At 41.0% G+C, this 14,988-nt stretch overlaps 1 protein-coding gene across 2 annotated transcripts in view; it reads right to left on the reverse strand.

Annotated features, from left to right (window-relative positions):
• The window catches only part of DNAJC11 (DnaJ heat shock protein family (Hsp40) member C11), a 75,208-nt gene that overhangs the window by 43,478 nt on the left and 16,742 nt on the right, over window positions 1–14,988 (reverse strand). Inside the window, exons 2-3 of one of the 2 annotated variants that reach the window (XM_002923849.4) lie at window positions 4,254–4,383; window positions 2,118–2,191 (exon numbers count right to left, since the gene is read on the reverse strand). In XM_002923849.4, coding sequence (XP_002923895.1) covers window positions 2,118–2,191; window positions 4,254–4,383 — 204 coding nt within the window. The remainder of the gene's footprint in view (window positions 1–2,117; window positions 2,192–4,253; window positions 4,384–14,988) is intronic. The other variant, XM_034671155.1, reaches the window with a different exon arrangement.

Genomic DNA, 14,988 nt, shown 5'->3' on the forward strand with positions numbered 1-14,988 from the left:
CAGGCGCTATGTTTTTGAGAGTGCCCTTCCTCCTTCAGCGACTGCCCGTATGTTCAGACTAACAGATATGTGGCAAGTGGACACTGTCAGCAATTAGAAAAGTTTAACAGTCAAAGAACACTGGCAGCAGCATGAAGGGAATTCAGCTCCCTGGGAAGGAAGGTCTGACTAAAGCGGGAGAATCCTCATGCTAACCAGCGGGGGCAAGAGGGTCTCCTTGAAGAAGTGACGATGCCAGCCCCACAGAACGCTCTCGAGTTCAGTGAGACCCTTCCTTTACAGCATGAACAATGGGCTCCATTTTCCCTTTGTATCTTAGGCACCAATTCATTTCTTAGTAAATATCTCGGGGGGTATCTTCATGTGCTCTTTCTTGAAGGCATTTTTATCTTCAGTGAAAGCTTAGTAGCAAAGAAAAAAAAAAAACCCAATTCCGAACGATGAGAACTTGACTTCCTTATAAAGTAGCTTACTAAAATATATGGATATAAAAGCTTATCCGTTCACCACCTGTGACTGCCTACATACTTTTATAATCATTGCTGTGTGTGTGGTTTTGCTTTGTTTCTAGTGGGCAGATAATTTGGTTTGGCGATAGGAAACCACGCAGTATTTTGCCAGGAAGATGTTACCCCACCGCTCCATTAGTTGGGCTGATACTGCTGGGAATTAACAACCCAGACCCTGAAGGGGGGGCCTCGAGCCTTTCAGTGGCCCTGACTGCACCCACGAAAAACTGTAACCGACCCAGGTCTTCAAAAAACAAGGGAGCTTGAACATGTGTACAAAGGGTGAGTAGAAAGTCAGTAAATGCAACGGGATTTTATTTTCCTTTTAGGATGGGAAAATGCTAAGCTATTAGACTTCATTGGAACTCATGCGATGTGAAGTGAAGACACATTTGATGGTGTCGCCATCAAACCAAAGGCCAGAAATCGAAGGTCTGCTGGAGCCAGGCGGGACACTCGGACGAGGGCAGGCCAGCAGTAAGACTCAGGAGGTGGTGAGCACGGGGACAGGCGACGGCATAGCCCACCCACAGGGCAGAGGCTCCTCACAGGGAATTCAGATATACTGCTACCAGATTTTCTGATTTTTCCAAGAGAAGACAGACAACTGGATGTTTATGCAAAACCTCCCATTTTTAAATGTTAGCATCTACAATTTATGGTGTGGGCACTCAAACCCTGGCCACACATAGAAGATGGCCCATTAGCCACCAATACTAAGGAGCAGTGGCAAGGGACCTAGAACCTGTGTTGCTTCTCTTGTCCTCCTTATCTGAAGGCCTGTAGAAGGCTTTGGTACTAGTTACTGGAGACAGGCTCACCGGCTTGAGATTAAATACCAAAAGAACTTCCAGGAAATTTATACGGCGATGAGAGAGAAATCAGCGACGGTCAATTTAACACTAACAGCCTCCCACAATATCTTGGGCATCAGAACCAAGTTTCTTTAACGAAATTAAATCATAACACCTACATGTTCTTATAGCAACTTAAGAGTTTTGCCACTAATTCTCATATTCGTTGTCCCACTCGATCCTCGTGCCTTCCTGCTGCAGACAATAGCACGGACCTGCGCGAGGCTCTGACAGAGGTGGCGGCCGAGTGAAGGAGCACAGAACTGTGTGAATTTTAGTGACTGTTTTCATACAGCATGGCTGCCAGGGGTGTGGCCAACACGAATGCGTCCCAGACACAGTTACGGGTAAGCTGGGGTGGAGAGAGGCGCACAGAACCGTGCTGGGTGGCAGGAAATGTGTGTGGAGGCAGAACTGCATCCTGCAGAAATGGTCTTCCATCCACCCCTCAACTGGCCTGCGCCCTCCCCGGGGTTAGGAAATACTGGCAGCGTCTACGCCCTTTGCTGTTTACCCACACAGGTCAGGACACCGAGGACAAGCTGGATGACTGACTTGCCCAAGTACACAGAGGTACGCAGAGGTAGAGCCGAGCCTAGAACTCAGTCTCTGAGACCAAAATGCCAGTGGGGAAGGGACTCTAGCGACTCCCAGTATTGTCAAACACACAATCCCAGGGTGTGCGATTGGAGGGCTATTGTCCTGCAGACGCGTGAGGACTCTTCTGGGACACCAGATGTGGGGTTTCTCTTACCTCCCATCCTTCCATTTCCAGTCCTCTCTTCCCATATATGTCATAGATGGCTCTGGTCTGGGGGTCGCTGAGCACTGCAAATTAAGAATGACACATGTTTAGAGAGCACGGACTTCTCCTTCCAGACCTGGCAACAACATCACGTAAGTCTGCCTCCTCTTCCTCCCTGTCCAACCCCAATCTTGCTGAGAGGTCCTCTTCAGCCCCTGTGCATCTTTCCTCCTAACTGCCTCTCAGATCTGATCTAGGATGTGCTGAAAGGTGGACACGAATGAGAAATACTGGACTCCTTGTGTCTAAACTACTCCTAACTGTGAGGTGCACCTCGTAGGAGGCCGCACCCAAGTACCGCTAAAGAAGAGCCGTTTTCCGCAGAGCGAAGTTTCTGCCGCAGTCCGTAACGTATCTCCACTGGAAAGAGTTAATTCCAGTTCCTAAAGCTTATTCAGACAGGCTCTGACTGTAAAAAAAAAAAGGTGATTATTTGCTCTATTACACAGTTTCACTAACTCGTAAGACAGGTTTTTTCCTTTTTCCCATCTTTCCTCTTTTTTATAAATCACTGAAAGACACAAACGCCTGTCACTACGGTGGCCACATCACCTAAGTACATCAGAAAAGACTGCTCGGTGAGGGACAGAGCTACTGGAGGGACATCCGCACTGAACGTAAGGGTCAGGAAAGCTAACGGCTGTTCCTCTTCTCCTCTGCCAGTTTCTGTTCGAGACCTTTTAATCTTTTCTCCCTTGAGACCTTCCATATATTTTTAGGCCTAATTAAAAAAACGATGTAAATGATTCTATCCATATTCAAATCTAATGGGGGAGAAAGAAATGCTGACCACTGGAAAACGTGGGAGGCAGACTTCTCGAGCTCATCTGTAGGATTTCATAGGGAATTATTTATTCACGGCTTTGCTTTGGTCTCCCTGTTAGGACGAACACGGGGCCGGGTTTGCTGCCGCAGCATTTCCACAACCTCCGCGAGGGCTCTCGGTTAACTCTTCCCTGAGTCTCCGGAACCACATAAACGGGCTACGTGCGTAATTCAGGTAGTAGTAAACTTAATGCAGCCATTTAGACAGCAGAATACGACAGAAGGACCAGGCTTCTGGTCGGGACCGCCGTGGAAGCGGTCAGAATAGAGTTACGTCCTCGGGAGACCCGCCGCTGAGCTCAGACGTGCGCCACGGCCCGAGTGTTACTCCTCGGTAAAATCTAATTCTATGGTAAAACCATAAAGTGAAATACAGCATATACTCTTCAGTCTGCAATGAGAAGTCTTTACTATGTAAAGAAACACATTACTAACTTTTGGTCTGTCTAACTAAGGAGCAAATCACCAAATGGCTCTGGAATAAACAACTTGTTTTCCTTGGTGCGTCTCCTAAGAGCAAATTACTATTTTTTAATTTTTGTTTTTAAAACTGTGGCAAAATACACGTAACAGAGAATCGATTTTAGCCACTTTTAAGTGTATGATTCAGGGGCACTGAGGACACTCACGTTATTGTGTGAACACCACCACCGTGTTGCTAGAGGGCCCCCCCATCTCCAACAGAAACCGGGAACCTATCGGGGACTTGAACATTTTAGACACAACTAACTACATCATAGAATTCTCCTTCTGAAGTACCTGAGATGTAAGCATAAAAACCTGAATTATTTGATTCTACTTCCTGTTGGCCTTCTTAAGATTGTTTTCCTCCTTTCGCTAGAACCTCCCCTTAACTGAACACTCTAGAGCCAATAAAATCACGGTCAGAGGAAAAAACATTCCTGTCCATCTTCTCATAAAAAGGAGAACAAAGAAGCCTGTCGGCTGCGATCAGCCTTTTACCTCTAAGAGTTCCCTTTAGAAGAAAGCCAGTGAGCGATTCAGAGCCCGAGTGTTCCCTGCAGCCCAGACCCTGTCTGCCGCTCTGCCCGCACTCTCATTTCCCACTTACTGGACACATATTGATTTCCAAAGCAAAATACTACTCTTTCAAAGGACCCTGTCAGTGAAAAAGCACTAACCTAACCTCCTCTCTTATACACCTCTAAGGACTCTCTTTCTGTCCTCTACAAATCAAGTCTCTTAAAAATCGAGCAGCGGCTTCCAGGGTGTCTGCGTGAAGCCAAGCCCTCCGCTGACCTTCATATGCCTGGTGAACAAGGTTAAACAGTCGTTCTGCTTGTGATTTGAGCTCTGGGTCTCGGTGCTTGTCAGGATGGTAAAGCATACACAGCCTCCGGTAGGCAGCTTTCAGCTCCTCAGAAGAGGCCTACAGAAAGAAAAATCCAATTAGAGAACAATCAATGCTCCTTAAATATTATCATTATCAGAATCAGCCTTGAAATGGGAGCCTGTCAGCCACTTTCCAACATGTCTGCTCTCTGCACACGGGACATAATGAAGTTATGCTTTATTGCTTCAATAAGGCTTCTTTTTTCCACAGTTAATAAAGTGATCAATTATGGACATCAATAGCAACTGTGTTTTGCAGGGAAATGCTGCCATCAGAGGTGTCTCTAATACTGGTTCACTGTGCTCTGAGCTGAAATGAGAAACGTCAGAGACCCGCTTACTTTTTAACCTAAGTTATTTGAAATAAATCATACCAAGGTACTCTTAACAGAAAATTGGTTCAGATAGGAAAAGAAGCTGTATGCCACTAGACAGAAATGCCATGCATCTTCAGTTTTCTGGCAAACGAAACTCAGTGAATATTTACCCTTAAAAATCAAAGGCAAATAAAATTGTAAAGCCAACACATGCCCCTGGTTCAACCTCTAATTCTAAAAGGTAGTGCAGAAAGGAGGCAAAAATGCTTTGCTGTCCTACAATAGAAACAACCCCCCCCCCAATGCATGCGACTCCTCACCCGGCCTCAGTCTGAGGGAGAACATGTACCATGGGAAGAGGAGATGAACGGAGTAAATAAAATGGACTCTGCGTGTGTTTTAACCTCACAGAAGGGAGGGACGTGGGGTGAGGACAAAACCCACATTCTACTTTGCCCGCCACACAGCCACCGAGAAGTTCTCAGGAACAGACTCCCTCAGAGGCCCTAGGAACACTGAGCTACCGATCTGGCTAGCCCCTTGGGCCTGTTTTTAGGAAGTATTAGGTCTGATTTTGTATCAGCCTCAGGGACCATGCTGCTCTATCAGAGGTGATGCTGAACAGACAGCTCTGCCCAGCTGATCGGCCAAGTAAAGAACATTTTATTTTGGGAGGAAACTCCGTCACCATTTTGATAACAGAAGCAACTTCTGGGTCGCCAACAACATGCCAGAGGGGCCCAAAAAACGAGCCATCTGGGCAGAGGACTGGGATCAGGTCCCAGGTGACAATGCCGGGGCCAACGGTGCTCTAGGAGCAGGTTTCAGAACGTGTATCTGCAGGAGAACCATCACAGGGACTGATTAAGTGACCAAGGTTACAGCGGAACACGTTAGACCATATTTTTCTATAATTTCTACAACTTTTCAGTATCTTCCAATTCCAGGACTTACGAGTTTTTTTCACTAAGGAAAAAAGGCAAAACTTTATTGTACTTTAGCAGTAATTTTTGGCACAAAATTTAAATACTTTATATGAGACTAAGTTACTCAGATGCTAGAAAACTAGCAACATTGTGCACGTTTATGAGAAGTTTTTTTTTAAAAGATTTTATTTATTTATTTGAGAGAGCGAGCAAGCACAAGTGGGGGGGAGGGGCAGAAGGAGAGGGATGAGCGGACTCCCTGCTTGAGCTGGGAGCCCAACTCCAGGCTCGATCTCAAGACCCTGAGATGATGACCTGAGCCAAATGCAGATGCTTAACGGACTGAGCCACTGAGGCGTCCCTACTAGGAGTTTCAAACAAGGAATTCTGAAGAACTCCAAAGGAAGACACTGCATGTGACTGGTAAGATGTGTAGTCACACGTGCCCTGTGACCCTCAGTGCCCTCCAGACGATGTCTTCACCTCGAGGCCCATGGCTTCTTCTGGGGAGGAGGTGGCTGGCTGGCTGACCTCTGAGCCTTTCCAGTTCCGTTATCCAGAAAAGAAAGAGCTATCGGTGAGCCCCTCAGCCTGTGCTTTAAACCAGACATAGACTTCCATTGCTTGTTTGGACAGAGCATCGTCTACACCTAGTCTTAAATCAGCAGCTCCTTGGAGAGGGTCAAGGACCTTGCCGACTGAGCATCCCTTGGCTTCTAAGAATCAGGCAGATTCCTTCTTCTCTTTGGTGCAGCCTCCTAGAATTACGCTATTGAACAACTTGTGGTTGACTGCCTTCCCTCTTTCTCTCCATCTGCTCATCTGTAAGACTTCCTCTGTGGTGACACACCGACCTTCAAATTTATCGGTGAAGAACACAGGTTTTTGGGGCAAATGAGCCTTCTGACCCTTAGCTTCTTCATCTGAGAAAGGAAACAACTCTCAGGGATGGGGAGACAACGAAATGAGAGTGTGACCATACAGGGCTTCGCAGAGTGCCCGATATACAGCGCAAGCTTACAAAGCGTGGCTCTTGTAAAACCTTTTCCTTGTTTTCTCAACCTGCAGCTGTAGACAGTAGTACCTCTCTCCTCAAAGTCACTGTGACGAGTAAATGAAGACAGACCTGTAAGTGCTCAACAATGCCGCGCACACAGTAGGGATCTGATCACTCCGGCCATCGTAACCCAAAGTGAAGCTCGATAACCCCGAAACCGCAATAAATCAGAGAGAAGGCGTCACCCTGGCATGGGGTGGCAGGAGCGCTCATTCGTGGCGCAGTCCCCGTTTGTGAAAATTCACTGAGCTGCATGCTTACACACGGGCCCTCTTCCAGATGTACATTCTGTTTCAGTAAAAACCACGAGGCTCCATGGAAGAGATGTGCAACATTTCCATGTCTGCAGGTTTTTTTTCTTTCTCCTACACTTGGCTTCTTTCCCTGCCAACATCAATCATGAAATGCATTTCTTGCCATACTTAGCCAATATGTCCCCTGTACCAAACCTCATTGTTTTAAGCAAATAATAGTTAACTAAATAAAATAAATCTTCTCCAGGTAGGTTTACCTATGAATGATACAAAAGGGGCTTATTTCTTCCTAAACAGCAATTACAAATTACTTTCTTTCTGCAAATTTTAATTGTTCTTTCCAGGATTTCATAAAAGTTACAAGTGCACGATTAGACAGATTTGGCTGACTTCTAGCTTAGGCTGCCTTTTCCCGGTTGTTAAAATTAAACTAGATGACAAGTGGGTAGAATATCTAATCTGCAAGACCTTCTGTAATCATATTAATAAATGGCTTAATGTGCTATTGATTAAGTAATAGAAATGAGAAGTTTCATTTTTAATAAATATTACATTCAATAGAACGTTAGATTGGGCCTTTCATCATAACTGAATAGCTAAGGTCACTGGGTCGATACTTCATAAATGATAAACTCTTTATCATAAAAACACTGATATCATTTCAAAATCGGAGAGGTCGTTAAAAATGAAACCTACGGTGGCATACTCATTTCTAAAATTCTATATAAAATTAAGAGGTCTATTGTACTTTTTAAGTCGGAAAACGTTCATCATCTCAATCATCTGGTTCAATTTTTAATGTAAAGTAAATCTATTATAAATTCAACCTCATAGATCATAAAACTCACAGTGAAAAGGTCCTTTGTGACTTGACCATAGAGTTTAGTGGTCCATTAAAATGGTTGGATTTGATGCTATACGATACAAAAATGAATTTCCTGCAATAAGGGGCAAAAATAAAAGGCTTACAGATTAGAGAAGAAAAAGTAAAACTCAGTATCTGCAGACATCACTTACATGGGAAACCCTAAAGAACCTACAAGAAAGCTACTAAGTGATGTTAGCAAGGTCATGGGGTACACAGTCAATACGCAAACATCAATTTATTTCTACAATCTAAAAACTGAAATTTAAAAAGACAGACAATACCGTTTATAGTATCATCAACAAACACGAACTGCTTAGGGATGGATGTAACGAGTGTGTGCAGGACATGTCTGCGGGCAACCCCAACATAGTGCCAACAGAAATTACAGCCTGGAAACAACAGGAATAAAACCGTTTTCATGTATCAGAAGGGTCAATATTATTAAGACACCACAATTTCCCAAAACAAGCTACAGATTCAATGCAACACAAAATCCCTGCAGGCCTTTTTCTGTAGAAATTGACAAGTTAATTCTAAAATTCATGTGGAAAAACAAAAGATATGGAGAAAAAGAAATTTAATTTTCCTAGTTATTAGCCAAAGTAGCTGAAAAAGAACTGGTGGATGGGGCGCCTGGGTGGCTCAGATGGTTAAGCATCTGCCTTCAGCTTGGGTCCTGATCTCAGGGTCCTGGGATTGAGCCCCACATCAGGCTCCCAGCTCAGCAGGGAGTCTGCTTCTCTCTGCCTCTCTCCGCCTCTCTCCCCTGCTCATGGTCTCTCTCTCTCAAATGAATAAATAAAATCTTTAAAAGAAAAAAAAAAAGAACTGGAGGATTCCATTACTGGGTTTCAAGATTTATTACACGGCTCTAGGAATCAAGACAGTGCGTACTGGTGAAAGTTAATGGCACAAAGTCAAATCCATAAATTGACCCCCTATACACAGCCAGGTGATTTTNCCCAGCTCAGCAGGGAGTCTGCTTCTCTCTGCCTCTGCCTCTCTCCCCTGCTCATGGTCTCTCTCTCTCAAATGAATAAATAAAATCTTTAAAAGAAAAAAAAAAAGAACTGGAGGATTCCATTACTGGGTTTCAAGATTTATTACACGGCTCTAGGAATCAAGACAGTGCGTACTGGTGAAAGTTAATGGCACAAAGTCAAATCCATAAATTGACCCCCTATACACAGCCAGGTGATTTTTGACAAAGATGTCAAGGCGGTTCAATGGGGTAAAGATCATCTTTTTAATACATATGCTGAAAGGGACATAAATATACAGAAAAATGAACCTTGACCCTTACCTTGCGTCATATGTAGGGGACACATGAAGACCTTCAGAGAAATAAAAACAGATAAACAAAAGCTGAGGGAGTTCATTACCATTAAACCTGCCCTGCAGGAAATGCTCCAGGGAGCTCTGCAGGTTGAAATGAAAGGATCCTAGGCAGTGACTCAAAGCCATATGAAGAGGTAAAGGTCTCAGTAAAGGTTAAACACATGGGCAATTATAAAAGCTAGTNTTTAAAAAAAAATAATAAAAAAAGAAAAATGAACCTTGACCCTTACCTTGCGTCATATGTAGGGGACACATGAAGACCTTCAGAGAAATAAAAACAGATAAACAAAAGCTGAGGGAGTTCATTACCATTAAACCTGCCCTGCAGGAAATGCTCCAGGGAGCTCTGCAGGTTGAAATGAAAGGATCCTAGGCAGTGACTCAAAGCCATATGAAGAGGTAAAGGTCTCAGTAAAGGTTAAACACATGGGCAATTATAAAAGCTAGTGTTACCGTAAAAATGGGTCCCGACCCCACATTTTATTTTCTTAATAATTTAAGTGACTAACACGTTAAAAAAATTACTAAAGGTTAGTCCTTTGTAACTTTGGCTTGTAACGTCACATTTTGTTTCTACATAATGTAAGAAACTAAAGCATTATAAAAAACAATTACTAGATGGGGAGCCTGGGTGGCGCAGTCGGTTGGGTGTCTGACTCTTGGTTTCAGCTAAGGTCATGATCTCAGGGTCGTGGGATTGGGCCCTGAGTTGGGTTCTGCACTTGGCGGGGAGTATGCTTAGGATTCTCTTTCCCTCTCCTTCTGCCCCTCCCACTTGTGTGTGCTCACTTTCTCTAAAATAAATAAACCTTTAAAAAACCCCAAACAATTACTAGGTTATTTTTTGGACACCCAACGTATAAAGATGTAATTCTGTGACATCAATAACTGAAAGAAGTGGGAGAAGCAGTAGAGGGACAGAGTTTTTGTAGACTGTAGAAGTCAGGCCGGTGTAAATCCAATTAGAACGTTAAGATGTTACAGGAAACCACAAATTACAGAACACACATGGAAGGAAATGAGAAGGGAGTTAGAACGTTTCAGTACTGAAAACTGGCTAAACACAAAAGGCCATAATTTGAAAATTAAAGGACAAAAAAGATACAGGGCATAGAAAGGAAAGAGTAAAATGGTAGAAATAAGGCCCTCCTTATCAATAGCTATTTTAAATGCCAATGGATTAAATTCTCCAATAAAAAGACAGAGACTGGCAGGATGAATTACAAAAAACAAACGAACAAACAAAAAAACACACAAAAAAACCAAACTCAACTGTTTGCTGCCTATAGGAGACTTGCTTTAGAATCAAAGACACAAATAAGTGAAAAGTGAAAGGGTAGGAAACATTCCTTGCAAACAGTAACCAAAAGATAGGGGTGGCTCTATTAACATCAGACAAAATAGACATTAAATCAAAAAAGGTTACAAGACACAAAGGAGGACAATATATATATCAATTCAAGATTCAATACAGCAAGCACATGTAACAATTATAACTATTTGCTACCTAATAACAGACTGTCAAAATATATGAAGCAAAAATTGACAGAATTGAAAGGAAAAATAGACAGTTCTACAATAACAGTAAAATTTCAATATTTTCCTTTAATAATGTAGAGACTAAGACAAAAGGAGGGAAAAAGAGGACCTGGACAATACAGTAAGCCAACTAGATCTAACAGACATGTAGAGAATATTCTACTTATGATAACAGAACATGCATTGGGATGTGTGCACAGGGGAGGTCATGTATGTGGAAGTCATGAAGAACCTAAAAACCTCCTAAGTGATTTTAGTAAGGTGATAGGATACGGGGTATCAATAAAAGTTTCAATACAGCAAGAAGATATGTGTTAAGCCACCAATTAAGTCTCAACAGATTTAAAAAGACAGATATCCTAAGCATCTTCCCCAACTACAATGGGATGGAGTTAGAAATCAGTAGCAGAAAGAAAACTGGAAAATTCACGTTCGTGGAAATTTAACGACACATTCTTAAATAACCAAGAAGAGATAGTGAGGGATATTAGAAAACAGAGATGAAAGAAAACAAATAAAATATACTGAAACTTACAGGATGCAGTAAAAGCAATGGTGAGGGGGAAATTTATAGCCATGAATGTTTAGATTAAAAAACAGCAAAGATCATAAGTCAATGACCTAATATATAACTAAGGAACTAGAAAAAAGAACAACGAACTGAAAAGAGCTAGCTAGCAGAAGGAAATAATATCAGAGCAGAGATAAATAAACTAGACAATAAAAAAGCAACAGAGAAAATGAATGAAACCAAAGTTGATTCTCAAAAAAAAAAAAAAAATCAACAAGATTGACAAATCTCTAGCTAGTCTGCCTAAGGACAAAAAGAGAAAAGATTAAAATTACTAAGCTCAGAAATGAAAGTAGGGATATTACTACTGATTCTACAGAAAGAAAAGGGTTATAAAAAAGAACTACGAACAATTAATTGCCCACCAACAAACTGGAAAACCTACATGAAATGGACAGACTCCTGGAAACATAAAACCTACCAAGACTAAATCATAAAGAAATGGAAAATTTGAGTAGACCTATAATTAATAAGGAGATTTAATTACTAATCAAAGACTTCTTGACAAAGCAAAAAAAGCCCTGGACCTAATGGCTTCACTGGTGAATTCTACCAGAAATTTAAAGAATTAATTTCAATCCTTCTCCAACTTTTCCAAAACATCAAGGAAGAGGGAACACTTCCAAACTCATACCAAAGCTCCACAAAGACAGCACAAGAAAACTACAGACCAATACCCCTTATGAACACCGATGCAAAAATTCTCAACAGAACACTAGCAAACAGATTTTAGCATACTAAAAGGATTATTATACACCATGACTGTGTAGGATTTATTCCTGGAATGCAGAGGTAGTTCAGCAAAAATCAATCAATATAATATACCACACTAAGAGAATGAAAGAAAAAAAAAACCCATATGGTCATCTCAATTGTTGCAGAAAAAGTATCTGACAAAATTCAACACCTTATCGTGGTAAAAACATTCAACAAACTAGGAACAGAAGGAAACCACCTCAGCATAATGAAAGCCATAAAGAGCTCTTACAACTGAAGACAGATCTACAGTGAACATCATACTCAATGGTGAGATCAGGACCAAAGCAAGGATTTCTGCTATTACCACTTCTATTCAACAGAGTATTGGCAGTCCTAGCCGGAGATATTAGATAAGAAAAAGAAATAAATAGTATCCAGATTGGAAAATAAAATAATCTCTGTTCCCAGACTGTATGATCTTATATGAAGAAAACGAACAATTCCACCCACAAAAAAACTATTAGAGCTAATAAATGAATTCAGCAGAGTTGCAGGACACAAAGTCAACACACACAAATTAGCTGCATTTCTATATACTAAAAATCAACAATCTGGAAAGGAAATTAAGGAAAATAGTTCCACTTACAACAGCATTAAAAAAAAAACAAAACCCCACCTTAGTAATTAACTTAACCAAGGAGGTAAAAGATTTTTTAAAATGAGAACTATGATACACTGGTGGAAGAATTAAAGAAGACATAACAAAAAAAAAAAAAAAAAAAAAAAAAAATTCCNAAGAAAGACAATTCCACATCAATGTACTGGAGGACAATATCATTAAAATGTTAATACTCCCCAAAGCAACTAAAAGATTCAATACAATCTGTATCAAAATCCTAATGACAGTTTTTGCAGAAATAGAAAAACCCACCCTAGAATTTGCATGGAATCTCAAGGCATCCCAAAGAGCCAAATAATCTTGAAAAAGAACAAAGTTGGAGGATTCATATTTCCTTATGTCAAAGCTTACTACAGAGCTACAGTAATCAAAACAGTGTGGTACTAGAATAAAGACAGATGTGTGGACCAACAGGACAGGATAGAGGGTCCAGGAATACACATTTATATACATGGTCAAATAATTTTTGACAAGGTGCCAAGGCAACTCAATTAAGGAAAGGACAGTTCTATCAACAAATGGGAAAACTGGATGTTCATATGTAAAAGAATGAGTAGGATCCTTATTTAACTCCATATATAAAAGTTAATGCAATTGATTTTTGTGTGTTGACTTCCTATCATATAACTTCACTGATTCACTTATTAGTTTATTCACTAAAAATGAATGAAAGACCTATACATGAAAGTGTAAAACTCCTAGAAGAAAACATAGGGCAAAGGTTTCACTACATTAGATTTGGCAATGATTTCTTGGTTATAACATCAAAGGCACAGGTGATAAAAGAAAAAACAGGCAAAACTTATCAAAACCAAGAACTTCTCAAAACTAAGAACTTTTGTACATCAAGGGATACTATCAAGAAAGTGAATCAACAATCTATAGAATGGGAACAAATATTTGCAAATCATATACCTAATAAGGAATTAATATCCAGAATACATAAAGAACCCCTAAAACTCAACAAAAACAACCAACCTAATTAAAAAATTGACAAAGGACTTGAATAGACATTTTCCCAAAGAAGACACAATAATGTCCAATAAGCACATGAAAGGATGCTCAATATCACGAATCATTAGGGAAATGCAAATCAAAGCCACAATGAGATACCACCCACATCCATTAGGATGCTATTATAAAACAAACAGATAATAACAAGTGTTGGCAAGGACGTAAAGAAACTGGAACCCATGTACACTGTTGGTGGGAATGTAAAATGGTATAGCTTTCACGGAAAACAGTGTGGTAGTTTCTCAAAAAAACAAAACAAAACAAAACAAACAGATTTACCATATGACTCAGCAATTCCACTTCTGGGCATATCCCCAAAAGAATTGGGAGCAGGGTCTCAAACAGATATTTGTAAACCTATGTTCACAGCGGTATTATTCACAATAGTTAAAACATGGAAGCAGCCCAAGTGTCCATCAACAGATAAATGCTTATGAGCAGAATGCGGTACAAACATACAATGGAACATTCAGTCTTAAAAAGGCAGGGAATTCTGACACATGCTATAACATGGATAAACCCTGAAATTATCATACCAAGTGAAATAAGCCAGTCACAAAATGATAAATACTATATGATTCTACTCAGATGAAGTATCTAGTAAAAAATCAGAGACAGAAAGTAGAATAATGCTTGCCAGGGAGTTGGGTGGGGGAGGAGACAGTTGTTGTGTAATGGGTAGAATTTCGGTTTTGCAAGATGAAAAGACTTCAGGAGACAGATGGTGGTGATGGTTGCACAACATTATGCATGTACTTAATATCACTGAACTATAAAAATCGGATAAGATGGTAAATTTTATGTTACATGTATTTTACAATTTAAACAACTGAGGGGCACCTGGGTGGGTAGCGCAGTCAGTTAAGCGGCTGCCTTCGGCTCAGGTTATGATCCCAGTGTCCTGGGATCGAGCCCCCAAGTCTGGCGCTCTGCTCAGTGCGGAGCCTGCTTCTCCTTCTCCCTCTGCCTGCCGTTCCCCTGCTTGTGCTCTCTCTGACAAATAAATAAATAAAATCTTAAAAAAAATGAACAATTGAAAAAAAAACCCTCAAAATGAAAAAAATAAAGACTCAAATGTGAAAGCTAAAACCATAAGACCTTTTTTTGTTTTTAAAGATTTTATTTATTTATTCATGAGAGACAGAGAGAGAGGCAGAGGCAGAGGGAGAAGCAGGCTCTCCTGAGCAAGGAGCTGGATGCGGGACTTGATCCCAGCACCCTGGGATCACAACCTGAGCCGAAGGCAGATGCTAAACTGACTGAGCCACCCAGGCGCCCAACCAAAAAACTTCTAAAAACACATTTTTTGTAACGTCGAGTTAAAGATTTCCAAATATTTAAAAAAATATGTATCTGATAGATTTGTATCCAGAATATATG

This window comes from Ailuropoda melanoleuca, chromosome 11, assembly GCF_002007445.2.
Source record: "Ailuropoda melanoleuca isolate Jingjing chromosome 11, ASM200744v2, whole genome shotgun sequence".
In the NCBI taxonomy this organism is placed as follows: Eukaryota; Metazoa; Chordata; class Mammalia; order Carnivora; family Ursidae; genus Ailuropoda; species Ailuropoda melanoleuca.